General features: G+C 42.3%; 1 protein-coding gene across 1 annotated transcript; it reads left to right on the top strand.

Annotated features, from left to right (window-relative positions):
* The first annotated feature begins 16,599 nt into the window (after positions 1 to 16,599).
* LOC125537798 (bidirectional sugar transporter SWEET6a-like) lies at positions 16,600 to 18,743 on the top strand. Its single transcript, XM_048701112.1, has 5 exons — positions 16,600 to 16,733; positions 16,861 to 17,077; positions 17,172 to 17,333; positions 18,094 to 18,213; positions 18,297 to 18,743. Exons 1-5 carry the CDS (start codon positions 16,654 to 16,656, stop codon positions 18,459 to 18,461), a joined length of 744 nt encoding a protein of 247 aa, XP_048557069.1. The 5' UTR covers positions 16,600 to 16,653; the 3' UTR covers positions 18,462 to 18,743.
* Positions 18,744 to 19,924: the final 1,181 nt, after the last annotated feature.

Below are 19,924 nucleotides of genomic sequence, written 5' to 3'. Positions count from 1 at the left end.
AATGATAGCATCAATTTTATACCAAGCGTAACAGTGATGAGAGCAGTAGTACCTAGCAGAAACAATATGGAAAAATGGTAGGCATTGGATCGGTGACTTGTTGGATGATATTCATCATGTAAAAGTTATAACCTAGGGCGCTACGGCACTAGCTCTAGTTCATCGATATAATGTAGGCATGTATTCCGTAAATAGTCATACGTGCTTTATTAAAAGAACTTGCATGACATCTTTCGTCCCACCCTCCCGTGGTAGTGGGGTCCATATTGGAAACTAAGGGATATTAAGGCCTCCTTTTAATAGAGAACCAGAACAAAGCATTAACAGATAGTGAATACATGAACTCCTCAAACTATGGTAATCACTGGAAGAAGTCCCGGTTATTGTCACTCCGGGGTTACCGGATCATAACACTTAGTAGGTGACTATAACTTGCAAGATCGGATCTAGAACATGAATATAATGGTGATAACATAAACGGTTCAGATATGAAATCATGGCACCCGGGCCCAAAGTGACAATCATTAAGCATGGCAAAGTCATAGCAACATCAATCTAAGAACATAGTGGATACTAGAGATCAAGCCCTAACAAAACTAACTCGATTACATGATGAATCTCATCCAACTCCTCACTGACTAGCGAGCCTATGAAGGAATTACTCACTCCCGGTGGGGAGCATCATGTAATTGGTGATGGAGAAGGGTTAGTGATGACGAAGAACGAAGATCCCCCTCTCTGGAGCCCCAAACGGACTCCAGATCTGCCCTCCCGAGGAAGAACAGGGCTTGGCGGCGGCTCCGTCTCGTGGATCGCGATAATTCTTTCTCCCTGATTTTTTTCTCCGAAAATAGGATTTTATAGCGTCGGTTTCAGGGTCTGCGGGGCCACTAGGTGGGGACAACCCAGCTGGGCGCGCTAGGAGAGGGGGGCGCGCCCTGGTGAGTTGTGCCCACCCAGGGGCCCCTCTCTGGTAGGTCTTGGCCCCAGAAATTCTTATATATTATATAAAAATTCCTCGCAAAGTTTCGTTCCATGCCGAGAACTTTTATTTCTGCACAAAAACAACACCATGGTAGTTCTGCTGAAAACAACATCAGTCCGGGGTTAGTTTCATTCAAATCATGCGAATTAGAGTCCAAAACAAGCGGAAAAGCGTTAGTAAAAGTAGATACATTGGAGACGTATCAACTCCCCCAAGCTTAAACATTTGCTTGTCCTCAAGCAATTCAGTTGATAAACTAAAAGTGAAAAAGAAAAAACGTTTACGAACTCTTTTGCTCTTGTTTGCATAAATAGGCTTAAACAGCACCCAGGTTTCCAGTCAGTATTATAACTAACCATGACGATAATAACTCTTAAAGATTATATTAACTCATATCAATGACACAATGAGCTAGCGAGCAATAATAAAACATCTCAAATGGCAACACGTTGTCAAAACAACCATGATATAATATGACAATTGTGGTATCTCGCTAGCCCTTTCTGAGACTGCAAAACATAAATGTAGAGCACATCCAAAGTCCAAGCAGCGACTAAACATTGTAATTCATGGTAGAAAAGATCCAGTCATGATGCACCCAACATTAGCTATACATAATGCATAAGTCATGACAACTGTGCTCTCTCAGTTTCTAGCACTTGTTTTAGAAGGTGATGACACAACATAAAAGTAAATAGAAAGTCCCTTCGCAGAGGGAAGCAGTGATTTGCAGAGGTGCAGAGCTCAAAATTTTAAAACGGAGATAAATGATATATTGAGACATGCACCCTTCTCATTCACTTCACGACCATCAGTTATCAATATCTCCCATGCTAAATAGGCTAGTGGCGGTTCCCAAGCGATAAAAGTAAAGGTTTTGACTCCATTGGGAGTTTTTGTTTGATTATTCGAGCAATTAACTCTTTTTGTATTTTGCAGTTTGGGACTGGGCATCCCTATTACCGCCCTTTTCTCGTGCGATGGCGAGTGAATAAGCACTCGACCTGAGAATAACCCGCTTAGCATAGAAGATACCGACCACCTCCTGTAGTTCCATGAACGATCCAGGCACACAAAACGAATAATTTTTTAGAAGTTTTTAGAGGTGGCACATGCAAATTTATTTAGGATGGCAGGGTAATACCACATATAGGTAGATATGATGGACTCATCTGGAATAACTTTGGGTTCAAGGGTTTTGATGTACAAGTAGAATCCCCACTTAGTACAGGCGAAGGCTACCAATTAGATTGAAAAGCGGCCAGGTAGAGAGCAACAACGATCATGATCATGCATTATGCATAAGTAACATTGGACACTAGCATGAGTAGGATATGAACACCATGAACATAAATATCATAGAGGCTATGTTGGTTTTGATTCAACTACATGCATGAACATGTGCCAAGTCAAGCCACTCGAAAATTCAGAGGAGGATACCATATCATCATACCGCATCACAATCATTTTAACGCAATGTTGATATCCAAGATAAATCATTATTCACTCCTAGCTACTTATGCATGGCATGATAAACTATAATCTCTAATTGTCATTGCAAACATGTTTAATCATAATGGGTTGAATCATGGATACTAGGTTAAACATATTTACACAAAAAGAACAAGTCGAGTTCATACCAGTTTCTCTCTGCCACGACCAGTTCATCGAATATTGATACGTCTTCGTCGTATCTATAATTTTTGATTGTTCCATGCCAATATTCTACAACTTTCATATACTTTTGGCAACTTTTTATACTATTTTTGGGACTAACATATTGATCCAGTGCCAAGTGCCAGTTCCTGTTTGTTGCATGTTTTTTGTTTGGCAGAAAATCCATATCAAACGGAGTCCAAACGGGATAAAAATTGACGGAGATTTTTTTTGGAATTTATGTGATTTTTGGGAAGAAGAATCAACGTGAGACGATGCCCGATGGGGCCATGAGGCAGGGGGCCGCGCCCTGGGCCCTCGTGGCCACCCCGTAAGGCGGTTGGTGCCCTTCTTTCGCCGCAATAAAGCTAATATCCGGATAAAAATCGTGTCCAAAATTCAGCCAATCGAAGTTACGGATCTCCGGAAATTTAAGAAACGGTGAAAGGGTAGAATCAGAAAACGCAGAAACACAGAGAGACAGAGAGACAGATCCAATCTCGGAGGGGCTCTGGCCCCTCCGCCGCCATGGAGGCCATGGACCAGAGGGGAAACCCTTCGGTCAAGGAAGAAGAAGAAGAAGGGGGACCCTCTCCCCCTCTCTTTCGGTGGCGCCGGAATACCGTCGGGGCCATCATCGCCACCGCAATCTACACCAACACCTCCGTCATCTTCAGCAACATCTTCATCACCTTCCCCCATCTATCTACAGAGGTCCACTCTCAAACCGTTGTACCCTCTACTTGAACATGGTGCTTTATTCTTCATATTGTTATCCAATGATGTGTTGCCATCCTATGATGTCTGAGTAGATTTTCGTTGTCCTATCGGTAATTGGTGAATTGCTATGATTGGTTTAATTTGCTTGTGGTTATGTTGATGTGCTTTGGTGCCCATCATATGATCACGCGTGTGGATCACACCATAGGGTTAGTTGTATGTTGATATGACTATGTATTGGAGGGCAAGAGTGACAGAAGCTTCAACCTAGCATAGAAATTGATGCATACGGGATTGAAGGGGGACCAATATATCTTAATGCTATGGTTGGGTTTTACCTTAATGAATGTTAGTAGTTACGGATGCTTGTTAATAGTTCCAATCATAAGTGCGCAGAATTCCAAGTCAGGGATGACATGCTAGCAGTGGCCTCTCCCACATAAAACTTGCTATCGGTCTAGTAAAGTAGTCAATTGCTTAGGGACAATTTCGCAACTCCTACCACCACTTTTCCACACTCGCTATACTAACTTTATTGCTTCTTTACCTAAACAGCCCCTACTTTTTATTTACGCGCTCTTTATTATCTTTCAAACCTATCCAAAAACACCTACAAAGTACTTCTAGTTTCATACTTGTTCTAGGTAAAGCGAACATTAAGCGTGCGTAGAATTGTATCAGTGGTCGATAGAACTTGAGGGAATATTTGTTCTACCTTTAGCTCCTCGTTGGGTTCGACACTCTTACTTATCGAAAGAGGCTACAATTGACCCCCTATACTTATGGGTTGTCAAATATCGTCATTATTGCCTTTCACTTGCACGACCGAACAATGTGAAAATAATAATAGTGCAAGAGTGCCATGGACTAAGCTGTAATATTGCCATAAGCCTACTTATATCTTCTCGTTGGGTTCGACGCTCTATCACACATAAGCCTACTTATATCTTCCTCAAAACAGCCACCATACCTACCTATTATGGCATTTCCATAGCCATTCCGAGATATATTGCCATGCAACTTCCATCATCATCATATACACGACTTGAGCATTTATTGTCATATTGCTTTGCATGATCGTAAGATAGCTAGCATGATGTTTTCACGGCTTGTCCATTTTTTGATGTCATTGTTACACTAGATCATTGCACATCCCGGTACACCACCGGAGGCATCCATATAGAGTCATATCTTTGTTCTAGCATCGAGTTGTAATATTGAGTTATAAGTAAATAATAGTGTGATGATCATCATTATTAGAACATTGTCCCATGTGAGGTTATCAAAATAAAAGTGGCCAAAGAAGCCCCCCAAAAAAGAGAGAGGCCAAAGAAGCCTACAAAAAAAGAAAAATAAAAAAAGAAAAATAAAAAAAGAAAAAATGAGAGAAAATAGAGAAGGGACAATGTTACTATCCTTTTACCACACTTGTGCTTCAGAGTGGCACCATGTTCTTCATATAGAGAGTCTCTTGAGTTATCACTTTCATATACTAGTGGGAATTTTCATTATAGAACTTGGCTTGTATATTCCAACGATGGGCTTCCTCAAATGCCCTAGGTCTTCATGAGCAGGCAAGTTGGATGCACACCCACTTAGTTTTAGTTTGAGCTTTCATACACTTATAGCTCTAGTGCATCCGTTGCATGGCAATCCCTACTCCTCACATTGGCATCAATTGATGGGCATCTCCATAGCCCATTGATTAGCCGCGTCGATGTGAGACTTCCTCATTTTTTGTCTTCTCCACACAACCTCCACCATCATATTCTATTCCACCTATAGTGCTATGTCCATGGCTCACGCTCATGTATTGAGTGAAAGTTGAAAAGGTTTGAGAACGTTAAAAGTATGAAACAATTGCTTGGCTTGTCATTGGGGTTGTGCATGATTTGAATATTTTGTGTGGTGAAGATGGAGCATAGCTAGACCATATGATTTTGTAGGGATAAATTTCTTTGGCCATGTTATTTTGAAAAGACATGATTGCTTTATTAGTATGCTTGAAGTATTATTGTCTTAATGTCAAATGATAGACTATTGCTTTGAATCACTCGTGTCTTAATATTCATGCCATGATTAGATTACATGATCAAGATTATGCTAGGTAGCATTCCACATCAAAAATTATCTTTTTTTTATCATTTACCTACTCGAGGAGGAGCAGGAATTAAGCTTGGGGATGCTGATACGTCTCCGTCGTATCTATAATTTTTTATTGTTCCATGCCAATATTCTACAACTTTCATATACTTTTGGCAACTTTTTATACTATTCTTGGGACTAACATATTGATCTAGTGCCAAGTGCCAGTTCCTGTTTGTTGCATGTTTTTTGTTTCGTAGAAAACCCATATCAAACGGAGTCCAAATGAGATAAAAACTGATGGAGATTTTTTTGGAATATATATGATTTTTGGGAAGAAAAATCAACGCGAGACGATGCCCGAGGGGGCCACGAGGCAGGGGGCGCGCCCCAGGGGGTCAGGCGTGCCCTGGGCCCTTGTGGCCACCCCGTAAGGCGGTTGGTGCCCTTCTTTCGCCGCAAGAAAGCTAATATCCGGATAAAAATCGTGTCCAAAATTCAGCCAATCGAAGTTACAGATCTCTGGAAATTTAAGAAACGGTGAAAGGGCAGAATCAGAAAACGCAGAAACAGAGAGAGACAGAGAGACAGATCCAATCTTGGAGGGGCCATGGAGGCCATGTACCAGAGGGTAAACCCTTATCCCATCTAGGGAGAAGGTCAAGGAAGAAGAATAAGAAGAAGGGAGGCCCTCTCCCCCTCTCTTCCGGTGGCGCCGGAACGCCGTCGGGGCCATCATCGTCACCGCAATCTACACCAACACCTCTGTCATCTTCAGCAACATCTTCATCACCTTCCCCCATCTATCTACAGTGGTCCACTCTCCCGCAACCCGTTGTACCCTCTACTTGAACATGGTGCTTTATTCTTCATATTATTATCCAATGATGTTTTGCCATCCTATGATGTCTGAGTAGATTTTCATTGTCCTATCGGTAATTGGTGAATTGCTATGATTGGTTTAATTTGCTTGTGGTTATGTTGCTGTCCTTTGGTGCCCATCATATGAGCGCGCGCGTGGATCACACCATAGGGTTAGTTGTATGTTGATAGGACTATGTATTGGAGGGCAAAAGTGACAGAAGCTTCAACATAGCATAGAAATTGATGCATACGGGATTGAAGGGGGACCAATATATCTTAATGCTATGGTTGGGTTTTACCTTAATGAATGTTAGTAGTTACGGATGCTTGTTAATAGTTCCAATCATAAGTGCGCAGAATTCCAAGTCAGGGATGACATGCTAGCAGTGGCCTCTCCCACATAAAACTTGCTATCGGTCTAGTAAAGTAGTCAATTGCTTAGGGACAATTTCGCAACTCCTACCACCACTTTTCCACACTCGCTATACTAACTTTATTGCTTCTTTACCTAAACAGCCCCTACTTTTTATTTACGCGCTCTTTATTATCTTTCAAACCTATCCAAAAACACCTACAAAGTACTTCTAGTTTCATACTTGTTCTAGGTAAAGCGAACATTAAGCGTGCGTAGAATTGTATCGGTGGTCGATAGAACTTGAGGGAATATTTGTTCTACCTTTAGCTCCTCGTTGGGTTCGACACTCTTACTTATCGAAAGAGGCTACAATTGACCCCCTATACTTATGGGTTGTCAAATATCGTCATTATTGCCTTTCACTTGCACGACCGAACAATGTGAAAATAATAATAGTGCAAGAGTGCCATGGACTAAGCTGTAATCTGCAAAGCATTTTATTCAACAGGAGAAGACAAGGTAAAATGGGCTTTTTATTAGTTCAACAGTTATTCATATGAGAGCCACTCAACATTTTCATCGTGGTCTTCTCCTTGGTACAACTCAAATAAAATAAAAGAAATTCAGAGGAACACACTAAAATATTTTTGGAGTTTTTGGTTTTCTTGGGCAAGCAAATAAGAGGAAAAATAAAAACAAGAAAAACCATTTACACGGGAAAGCTCCCAACAAGAAAAACAAGAACAAAGAAATCTTTTTAGGTTTTATTTTTAATATTACAGCTAAGCATGCATGGAAAGTAAACTAGCTACAACTAATTTTTTTGGTTTTTCTAAAGCTTTTCAAACACACAACAAGAAAGCAAGAAAAGTAAATCTAAGCATGGATGATACAATGAAAAGGTGTGAACACCGACAAGATGAATAAGTGGACATGAATGTAATGTCAGTGAGAAACACATACTCCCCCAAGCTTAGGCTTTTGGCCTAAATTGGTAATCGATCAGTAATCTGGATGGTAGTTGGGGTACTGAGGAGCGGGCATCCACTGATCCCACTGTGGAGGCTCCTCCTGTGCTGCCTCCTCAGCAGCCTGAGCGTTCTGATAGGCGATGATGTCTGCCGGCATGATCTTATATGCGCCCCTGGCAACATGATCAAACAAAGCAGGAGCAGGCAACGGAATAATATCACGAGTTTCAACACTAAAGACCAAGTTATAAGGAATAGGAATGTTAGGATAATCCTGTGCAAGAAAATGATGATGCTCCATGGCTGCACGGTCTAGGTAAACCTTGGTCAGAGGGTAATCATGAGGGCGTATCCCAACATTAAAGTGGGCCGCCAAGCGAGTAGCATAAATCCCACCATGGATTTTACCCTGAGAGTTATTAAGATGGAGGCGACGAGCCACAATAGCTCCCAAGCTATAAGTGTTGTCGCCCTCCAGTGCACGACGTAAAACAGCAAGGTATGGTGAGCTGAGCGCACCCACCTTCTCCCTAGCAAGCAAGCATTTTGCAATGAAAAGTTCAAAGTAATGAACAACAGGAAAATGCAAGCCAGCAGTAGTGGTAGCTGACACCCCTCTCTCATCTCCCATGGTCAAAGTATGATAAAATGCCTCAAACCCAGCCGGCCTAGGTTCGGCCAAGCTCCCATCAGAGGGGATCATGCATATGTCACAAAATTCAGTAAGTGGTATCTAATGGTTTTCAGCATAGAAATCAAAGCTAACTTCACGAGGATTATTCCTAGGCGGGAAAGTAAAGCTCCGAACAAAAATGTTTGTGAGGATTTTTTGTTGTTCACACTCATCTGCAATGAAGTCGGTGAGGCCGGCATTCGCAACATATTGCATGAACTCCTGATGGATTCCAGCCTCTTCCAGGAACGGGGTGTGTGGCCATTCGCACGGCCGTACCTCCGTCAACCTCTGAGGATGGAGATCACTATCAGATGACTCCCCAATAACACCTTTGAAGTTCTTCTTGGAGCCAAACTTCCTAAAGATATTCATGGTTTTCCTATGAACAAAATTCTGAAATTTATTAGCCCACAAAATTTTCTCAACAAAACTTCACAAAAATGATACCAACTACTCATAGGGATACATAGAGGCCATAGCAACCATTCAAACTACTTAGAACACTAAGAATTTAACATGCAAGCACATCTACACCAGCACCAAGAGTAGCTAATTATTCAAAATATAAACCACAAAAACAAAAACTAATTGGACAAACGGTGGAGTCACATACCAAGCAACAGTCCCCCGAAACAGTTTCGGAAACGGAACTTCGAGCAAAGAGATCGAAATCCGCGGGTTTGAGGTCAAGAACATGGGAGAGAGAGAGCAATGGAGATTTTTTCTGGAGGTAAGTGATGATGTGGTGTAAAGAGATAAGTGAGAGGGCCCACGTGGGGACCACAACCCACCAGGGCGCGCATAGGTGGGTTGTGCCCACCTGGTGCACCTCCCTCTGATGTTTATTGCACCAAAAAAATTAAATATTCAGAAAAAATCGTATTAAATTTTCAGGGCATTATGAGAACTTTTATTTTTGGGTCATTTTTTTATCGCACGAGAAAATCAGAAAACAGACAAAACAAGGCATTTTATTTTATTTAACTAATAAAAATAGAGAATAAAAAGTAGGATAGAAAGTAGTGCTTACTAAATTCATCAACTTCATACCGTTTAAAAATGATCCATTAATAAGCTTGATCAGGTCTTATTAACAACCACTTTCGATTAGCATGAAACCGAAGAACTTTCATAAATCAATAACTTACCTCAATGGGGATATCCATGTCCCCAACAATAAGCAGTTCATATTTCTTTTTGACAGTAGGTAGAGGTATTTGAAAACTTCTAATAGTGATTGTCAGAGATTTTTCAATAACATTAATACCATTCACTTGGAATTGTTTCTTCGGAAAGTGCACCGTATGCTCATTACCATTGATATGAAAAGTGACCTTGCTTTTATTGCAACCAATAACAGCCCCTGCAGTATTCAAGAAGGGTCTACCAAGGATAATTGACATGTTGTCGTCCTCGGGCATCTCAAATATAACAAAGTCAATCAAAATAGTAACATTAGCAACAACAATGGGCACATCCTCACAGATACCGATAGGTATGGCAGTTGACTTGTCAGCCATGTGCAAAGATATTTCAGTAGGTGTGAGTTTATTCAAGTCAAGTCTTTTATATAAAGAGAAAGGCATAACACTAACACCAGCTCCTAAATCACACAAAGCAATTTTCACATAATTCTTTTTGATAGAGCAAGGTATAGTTGGTATTCCCGGATCTCCAAGTTTTTTAGATACTCCATCTTTAAAAGTGTAATTAGCTACCATAGTGGAGATTTTAGCTTCCGGTATTTTTCTCTTATTTGTGATGATGTCTTTCATATACTTTGCATATGGAGGCATTTTCACGATATCAGTCAAGCGAGTACGCAAAAAGACTGGCCTCAGCATTTCAGCAAAGCGTTCAAATTCTTCATCATCATTCTTTTTAGTTGACTTAGGTGGAAAAGGCATAGGTTTTTGAACCCACGGTTCTCTTTCTTTACCGTGTTTTCTAGCAACAAAGTCTCCTTTGTCATATCTTTTACTCTTAGCTTGTGGGTTATCAAGATCAACAGGTGGTTCTATCTCAACATCATTGTCTGGTTCTTTATTATTTGGTTGGGTATCTTCATGAGCATTAGCATTATCTTTTTCATTATCACTAGGTGAGTGTTCATTACCAGACCGAGTTTCAGCATCAGAGATAGAAGTTTCATTATCATTATCAAGAGGTTTCTCTATTTTAGGTTCACTAGCAGCATGCAAAGTCCTATCATTTTCTTTTTCTTTTTAGAAGGACTAGGTGCACTAGTGTTATTTCTTTGTGAGTCTTGTTCAATTCTCTTTGGGTGCCCCTCGGGATAAAGTGGTTCCTGAGTCATTTTACCTCCTCTAGTTGCAAATCTAACAACAAAGTCATGCATATTATTATTCATTTCATCAAGCAACTCTCTTTGAGATTTAGCAACTTGTTCTAACTGAGTTTGAACCATAGAAGCATGTTTTCCAACACCTCTAACATCATTTGAAATTCTAAATAACAAGTCACTCAAGCGAGCAATCATATCAGAATTATATTTCAATTATTTCATAACATTTGCATTGAAGTGATCTTGTTTTCTAATGTAGTTTTCAAACTCATAAAGGCATTGGCTAGAATGCATATTGTGAGGATTGTCTTTATCATTGAACTTCATAAAAGAATTTACCTCTACCACCTTAGGCAGCGGTGGTGTATTAAGCCCATGTATTTCTTCAATAGGAGGTAAATTTTTAACATCTTCAGCTTTAATACATTTTTCCTTCATAGATTTCTTTGCCTCTTGCATATCTTCAGGACTGAGATATAATATACCCCCTTCTTCGGAGTGGGTTTAGGCGGTGATTCAGGAATAGTCCAATCTTCATAATTTTTCAATATGTTATTCAATAATTCCTCAGCTTGTCGAATAGTTCGTCCCCTGAAAACACAACTAGCACAACTATCTAGGAAGTCCCTAGAAGCATCGGTTAGTCCATTATAGAAGATATCAAGTATTTCATTTTTCTTAAGAGGATGATCAGGCAAAGCATTAAGTAACTGGCAAAGCCTCCCCTAAGCTTGTGGGAGACTCTCTTCTTTAGTTTGCACAAAGTTAAATATATCATGTAAGGCAACTAGTTTCTTATGAGCAGGGAAATATTTTTCAGAGAAGTAATAAATCATATCCTGGGGACTACGCACACAGCCAGGAGCAAGAGTATTGTACCAAGCTTTAGCATCACCCTTTAATGAGAAATAAAATAATTTGAGAATAAAGTAGTAGCAAGCTTTCTCATCATGAGTAAAAAGGGTGGCTATATCATTCAGCTTAGTAAGATGTGCCACAACAGTTTCAGTTTCATAACCATGGAAAGGATCAGATTCAACCAAAGTAATTAACTCTGGGTCGACAGAGAATTCATAATCCTTATCATCAATAAAGATAGATGAAGTAGCAAACTTAGGATCACATTTCATTCTAGCATTCAGAGATTTTTCTTTATACTTGTGTAGTAATTTCTCTAGATCATCTCTATCATTACAAGCAAGAATATCTCTAGTTGCTTCTTCACTCATAACATAACCTTCCGGTACCTTAGGCAATTCATATCTAGGAGGGCTAGTTCTAGCAGGCGTTTCACGAGATTCAGTTTCAAGCTCATCATCAGATTCAACAACATCATGTTGTATTACTCTAGCAATTTATTCATCAAGAAATTCACCAAGTGGCACATCATCATTAACAAGCAAGGTACTAGCATCATCATAAGCATCATTCATAGTAGAAGTAGCATCATCAATAACTTGCGACATATCAGAATTGATAGCATGTGGTGGTGTAGCAAGTTTACTCATAACATAAGGTGAATCTAAAGTAGAACTGGATGACAGTTCCTTACCTCCCCTCGTCTTTGAGGGAAATATCTTAGAGGATCCTTCAGATTCTTCATAGTGATAATATGATAATAATAATCCCAAGTGACTCAATAAATATAGCTATACTCCTCGGCAACGGCGCCAGAAAAAGGTCTTGATAACCCATAAGTATAGGGGATCACAACAGTTTTCGAGGATAGAGTATTCAACCCAAATTTATAGATTCGACACAATGGGAACCAAAGAATATTTGAAGGTATTAGCAACTGAGTTGTCAATTCAACCACACCTGAAGATTAATTATCTACAACAAAGTGATCAGTAGCAAAGTAGTATGATAGTTTTGATAGCAGTGACAGCAGCAATAATAATAGTAATAGTGATACCAGTAATTTTGTAGCAAGTGTAACAGTGATGATAGCAGTAGTACTTAGCAAAAACAATATGGAAAATTTCGTAGGCATTGGATTGGTGACTTGTTGGATGATATTCATCATGTGACAGTTATAACCAAGGGCGATACAGCACTAGCTCCAGTTCATCGATATAATGTAGGTATGTGTTTCGTAAATAGTCATACGTGCTTTATTAAAAGAACTTGCATGACATCTTTTGTCCTACCCTCCCATAGCAGCGGGCTCCATATTGAAAACTAAGGGATATTAAGGCCTCCTTTTAATAGAGAACCGGAACAAAGCATTAACCCATTGTCAATACATGAACTCCTCAAACTACGGTAATCACCGGAAGAAGTCCCGGTTATTGTCACTCCGGGGTTACCGGATCATAACACGTAGTAGGTGACTATAACTTGCAAGATCGGATCCAACTCCTCACCGACCAGCGAGCCTATGAAGAAATTACTCACTCCCGGTGGGGAGCATCATGGAATTGGCGATGGAGAAGGGTTGGTGATGATGAAGAACGAAGATCCCTCTCTCTGGAGCCCAAACGGACTCCAGATCTGCCCTCCCGAGGAAGAACAGGGCTTGGCAGCGGCTCCATCCCGTGGATCACGATAATTCCTTCTCCCTGATTTTTTCCTTTGAAAATAGGATTTTATAGCGTCGGTTTCAGGGTCTGCAGGGCCAGCAAGTGGGGACAACCCACCTGGGCGCGCCAGGAGAGGGGGCGCGCCCTGGTGGGTTGTGCCCACCCAGGGGCCCCTCTCTGGTAGGTCTTGGCTCTAGAAATTCTTATATATTATATAAAAATTCCTCGCAAAGTTTCGTTCCATTCCGAGTACTTTTATTTCTGCACAAAAACAACACCATGATAGTTCTGCTGAAAACAACGTCAGTCCGGAGTTAGTTTCATTCAAATCATGGAAATTAGAGTCCAAAATAAGAGGAAAAGCGTGAGAAAAAGTAGATACGTTCGAGACGTATCAATAGGTTGCTTCGATTACTTGTTACTCTCCGGTTTCCACTGCAAGTGTTGAGCGTGCTTTCTCGAGCTTGAAGATTATCAAGTCCAGACTATGTAGTCGTATGGAATATGATTTTCTTACATGGAGTTTGTTGCTACAGATTGAATGGGAAATTGTGTAAAAAAACTCCTTGGGATGATATAATTGCTGATTTCAAAAGTAGGAAGAATAGAAGAGTGTATCTCTAGTTGGCAGTAGTTCTAGTCGGTTCTGTTTAGCTGTCTTTTCGTCATTTGGTGTCACTATTGTTTGGTGTTGTCTGTGCGTAGTAGCTTGTTTTGAACATATCCCTACTTCCTTAGATCCTGAACTAGTTGAGGGGATGGCTCTTCGCCCTTCTATCTATTGTTTTTAGAAAAGGAGGATGACCCCAGCCTGGGCGATGCATATGGCCACTTTATTAATTATTTTTATACTCCCTCCTTCTATCTATATAGGGCCTAATGCATTTTTCAAGACCGTCTTTGACTATTGACAAAATTAATAGTACATGACATGCATAATGTAAAAATTATATCATTGAAAGCTCCTTTCACATACGAATTTGACGATATGTTTTGTGTAAGTTGCATGTCATATATTATTGCTCTAACATTTGGTCAAAGTTAGCCTTGAAAAACGCATTAGGCCTTATATAGATGGAAGGAGGGAGTAAGACCTTACAAAGTAATACCACAGTAAGACTAAAGCCGCCGTCTAAGCAACAAACTGTCACTACACCTATCGAGTTGATGAAGGGGCGCAGATAGCTTGGGCCTAATACCAAACATACATCGCAGCCAAACCTAACATCTAAGACCTGAGGATCCATCCAGGAAGCCTGCCGGGCATGGGTCTCGCCGGTCCGGCGTGCTCTCAGAGGCCGCCGCCGCCAACTGCCACCGCTCCATCTTCAGAACTGTACTGATGCATCAACTTTGCTCGGTCCAGCTATCGTCGACGCCACCACGGCGCGCAACGGCACCTCCTCCCTGCGCGCAAACAGTTGTGCACGTCGCGGTCGCCACTGATACACCTCAGCACCATGCTGCCAAGTATCACCATCCAACACAGCTTGAAGTCTTTGAAAGATCTGTCGTGCGTAGCACCTGCTGACCAGGCATGATAAAGCGTAGCACCTGTCGGTCAGGCATGACTTAACATCTCCACCGAAGCTCCGTGCAAGACGAAGCCGCTCCACCTCCTGCCTCTGACTTCCAGCGCTGCTCCGCAAACGATGCTCCCAAGATAGAAACGACACCGCAGTGCCGCCATCGTCCGATTTGGAACACCAGATCCTAGGGTTTCCCCCAGAGCAGCACGAGTGGGTCGACAGTAGTTACACGATGATGCCTCCATCAAGGTAACGGCGTAGAACGCCGCCATCGCCTACCAACGGCTCGATTTTCACCGGCAACCATGTCTCCCCAATTCGCAGCCGGGACTAGATGATGGATCTCGAGATCCGATCACCAAGTTTTTGGCCGGCCCTTCTATCTATTTGGCACGAGAACCATGCAGAGGCCGGATATGTGCTTATAGTGATTGTATTCTTTTAATGCAATATTATGAGTCAATAAAATCCGCTCTTTATCAAAAAATCTATTTGGCACGAGAAAAGAATTTATGCACGGTGAGCATTGCTTCAGATTGTCTTTCATTGGTGCAACACCTCATACATACTCAAGACCGCTCATCTGTTGGTGCAGTGGTGGTGGACATTAGGCATGTAGCATTCGACTTCGACTTGTGGTCTAGAATCACATTTGTCGGCATATTAATGTTCCTGCTTATTTGTTAGCTAAATCTTATTTGAGCTCTATAGTAGTCTTTGTGTTATTCTTTCTGCTCCGGGGTGTATCTAAAAGACTATGTAATTTGTTTACTTAATTAATAAAAGAGAGTATGTCGATGTTTCTATAAAAAAAATGAGTGAATTCCACTTTTTACCCCATATTTATACACTTATGACACTAATTACCCCTTTCAGTGAAAATTCGTCTAGAATACCCCTTTTGAAATCTTTGGACCCTTGTTTTTTGATGCGTGTCCATCAGGTAAGGTGTGAGGTGACGCCCTGTATCCAAAAACATGTGGACGGCCACAAGGAGTGGAACAGATAGACAAGAGAAGTTTGGACAAGATCGCCAATGATGCCCTCCGATCCTTACAGTTTTTTTTACAAATCAATGACGCAACATCTGTTCCTATCGACCATAAACAAACAAAATGTAAAACTGGGGTAAAACCGTGTTAAAAGTCTCCAAAATCTGACATTTCGATAAAAGTTCCGCTAAATAGGGTAATATGTGTCACAAATGTACAACTACAAGGTAAAAAATGGAATTCACTCTAAAAAAATCAATAATACGTTCGGATTTTAAGCATGGCAACCCAGACGTTTTGATTTTAAGCATGGCAACCCGACAATTTTTCATGACAACTTTAGAAAATCGCCATGTTTTACCAACTAAACTTACCACCTCGCGCCAACTAAAGTTGTTATGAAAACGTTCAGGCTGTCATGCTTAAAGTCCGAAAGTTTGGGATTTACTGGGTCAAAAAAATGTGCATACATTTTTAGCAATTCCTTGACGTCCTGTGAGAAAGCTACTTGCTTCGAAGTAGTATTATCATCTCATAGCGAAGCCGGGAGCTTGAATACACTGTGACGCGAGCACGGCGTCCAGTCAGGATGGCAGGTTACTCGGTTCGTTGGACTTCAACTCCGATCGAAATTTGAACGGAGGAAGAGTAACTAACTCTTAACCATATCGTATAAGAGATTTAACCACCTTCCATAATCTGTTTGGATTTCTTCCGGTACGACAATTCCAGTTGAACTTGGACCGTAGGGAATATCTAACTCCTAACCATATTAGAGCTTACCTCCATTTGTCAAACAAACAAACAAAATCGTAGTTTACCTCCACGTCAGGAAAGCCATATCCGATAGTAACTCCTTACTTGGGGAGGACGAACCCGCCACCCACGACTATATAAGCTCTGCCCGGCCTCCCAGCTTCGATCACCCCAAATCCCCATTCCCCAAGTCGTTTCCTCCAGTCGAGCTGTGTTCCCGGCGATCAAGATAGCAAGATGGTTTCCGCCGACGCCGCCCGCAACATCGTCGGCATCGTCGGCAATGTCATCTCCTTCGGGCTCTTCCTCTCCCCTGTGTAAGCCGCCACCCTCCTCCTCTCATCCCGCCGCCGCCCTCCGCCCTCCGCTGGTCCAATCTAATCTATGCATGGAAGGTGGTTGCCGGTGACAACTGGGGTATGGATCTGATGCTTGTCTGTGCAGGCCGACGTTCTGGCGGATCATCAAGGCCAAGGACGTGGAGGAGTTCAAGCCGGACCCCTACCTGGCGACGCTGCTCAACTGCATGCTCTGGGTCTTCTACGGCCTCCCCATCGTCCACCCCAACAGCATCCTCGTCGTCACCATCAACGGGATCGGGCTCGTCATCGAGAGCGCCTACCTCATCATATTCTTCATCTACGCCACCAGGAACACACGGGTACGTAGTAGTATTGTCTCTTTTCGGCGTTCATTTCTGTATGTATACAAGATCTGCCCCTAGCTAACCCATGCATGCCAATGCGCGCGTGCAGTTGAAGATGCTCGGCGTGCTCGCCGTCGAGGCCTTGTTCATGGTGGCCGTGGTGGCCGGCGTGCTCCTCGGCGCCCACACCCACGAGAAGCGCTCCATGATCGTCGGCATCCTCTGCGTCATCTTCGGCTCGGTCATGTACGCCTCCCCGCTCACCATCATGGTACGTGCTCGATCCATCGCTTGATCCACTCTTCAATCCTCGATCCGTTTGTTTCTATTTCTATATACGGCGGCGTTGTTTACTTTGGAATACAATTAATGGGAAAGGATAATGTACACACACCTTCCTATTTTAAGCATCGTATCAAACCTGTCTAAACAAACGTGCTGCCTTTTTGGCCAAATCGTCATGATCTTCACACACCAAGTTCTTTGACAAGATGTTGCCTTGCATGCTTAATTATATGTTAAGTCAAAACGCATACAGTTTATTCACCACAATAGGCAACACACAGCCCGTACGTGTCGTGTACTTATGTATCTGTACTTGCATCCCGTGTAGCCAGCCAACCATGCTTTCTGTTGCTCTCGCCAAACTCTAGTGTTGGCTGTTGAGTGACGGGAAGGATCGGAAAGAACGGTTCACGATCTAACTAAAACCTGTGACGATCTAGCACTTCATCAGATGTGTGTGATGCCTAGGGATGCATGCATATAGTGTTGTGATCTTTGCATCTTGTGATCCTTCCCTTTTGCCAACTCTTTGAGGTGGTGATATCCTAATTAATGGAAAAGGATACGGTACCAGCCACCAACATTGGCTCCATCCCGTGGGTCATGTGGTCCAGGTGTAGAGTTCAACAATATATGGCTGCTGTTAATTATCCAGTGAATATGTTTCCTCGTTAATCTACACCGTATATATTTAATGAGACGTGTGCTTTTACTTGCTGGTGAACGTAATATTGTGCTGCTTGCAGGGTAAAGTGATCAAGACCAGGAGCGTGGAGTACATGCCATTCGTCCTCTCCCTGGTGAACTTCCTCAACGGCTGCTGCTGGACGGCCTATGCGCTCATCAAGTTCGACCTCTACATCACGGTCAGTACTACAATCGCATCTTCGAAACGCCAGAGAAACGAGAACTCCATGCATCGATCTAACTATCTTTTGATTCCGTGCAGATCCCCAATGGACTCGGTGCCGTCTTTGGTCTCGCCCAGCTGATCCTCTACGGCTGCTACTACAGGTCGACTCCCAAGGAGGGGAAGAATGTCGAGCTGCCTACCGTCAAAGTCACAAAGAACAGCGTTGGCGGCGGCAGGGTCTCCGTCACCGTTGAGAAATAAGCTTGGCTTGCAGCAGTAGGCCCGCCGTCGCCAAGTGATCCAATCAAGCCGGCGGCAGAGATTTTTAGCCCGTGATATTTTGAGTAGTAGTTAATTTAGCACAAGATATTTTGAGTTAGTTAATTCCGGATGATGGTGCCGGTATCTGTTAGATAGTTTGAGTGTGCCTGTCCTTTAGTTTCGTGAAACATTCTCGTCTGCCCTAGTGCAAATTCGAAGTAACTATATACTCCAATTGCAAACTATACTATATATGTGCCTGCGTGATATGCATGATATGGATTGTTAATTATGGCGTGTTATGATAAAATCAACCTTTGGTTGGACCGGCCAACATGAAGTGTGGTGATTAAGTATTTTCTATGCGTAATCACATCTGCTATCTTCCATCCCTCAAAAAAAAAAAAGCTGCTATCTCCCATAGAAGCGTGCATACAGTCTACAACCAGCACCTTGAATGATTTGTTGCTAAAAAACGATAATTATGCAAAACAAGATTTAAGCCAATAGTTGTAGCAATACACCTGAGCGTGAAACTACTCCCATCTTGTTGCTCTTGCTCAGACGTTCAAAAACTGAGACCTCTTTATTACATGTACCTTACAATATGATCATTTGTCCAAGCTCTTTTCACAACATGATCTTCTTCTCTGAGCCCGAGACTTCCACTAAAAAACTCTTCATCCCATGGACTAGCCGATCAGAGGCATTTCAGTAATAAACCCATACAGATCTTTCTTGCGTTGATAAATGATTTAATCGAACAGGGATAATATGCTTAAAGCCAAAGGTGGCAAGTTGGTTTAAACCCCTCTTGGATGGTTCCTTCTTTAGTACAGTGAGTAGTTTTATAAAAATAGCACTATAACATGCTGTGCACCTGTTGGAGTAGAAAGGTTTGATGTGTAGCGGCGCGAGTTAAAAGCAAAAAAAAAAAAAACCACCACATTTGGGGTTTCATTTGCGAAAAACTACTTGGTTCCTAATTATTTTCAAAAGTCACCGCGCATTCAGTAAACATTTTGCAAAAAGCACTGATCGGGAGTCTTGTCTCATTTGATCACTTTCTGACAAATGGGACCGGAGTTTAAGGAGTAAACTAACAAAAACAATTACATAGACACCCATGAAACTAAAATAGAAAAGCAATCCGGCCTATCCCTGCTCCCTATCCGATCGGAGGAGGCAGTTCTCGTCACTCCCGTCACCACCACCGGATCCCGTTGTCGCTATCGGAAGCCCGTCGCCGGAAGCTCCGCTGTGCTCCCGGAGCTCCCCCCGGCTCCCGTCACCCCCACTGTCTCCCGTCGCCGTTGTTAGAAGCTCCACCCGGCCTTGCCGCTGTGTTGCCGGAGTTGCGCCGACCGTTGAGCGGTCCACCTTGCTTCCTACTGCTACCTGCTCTCCTCGTCCTTGCCATGGCAACAGCCGGCCGTGCACCTGGCTCGTCCGGGCACTAGCGG

This window comes from Triticum urartu, chromosome 1, assembly GCF_003073215.2.
Source record: "Triticum urartu cultivar G1812 chromosome 1, Tu2.1, whole genome shotgun sequence".
In the NCBI taxonomy this organism is placed as follows: domain Eukaryota; kingdom Viridiplantae; phylum Streptophyta; class Magnoliopsida; order Poales; family Poaceae; genus Triticum; species Triticum urartu.
Note: the sequence above shows the minus strand (reverse complement) of the source record. Positions and strands in the feature narration are given on the sequence as shown.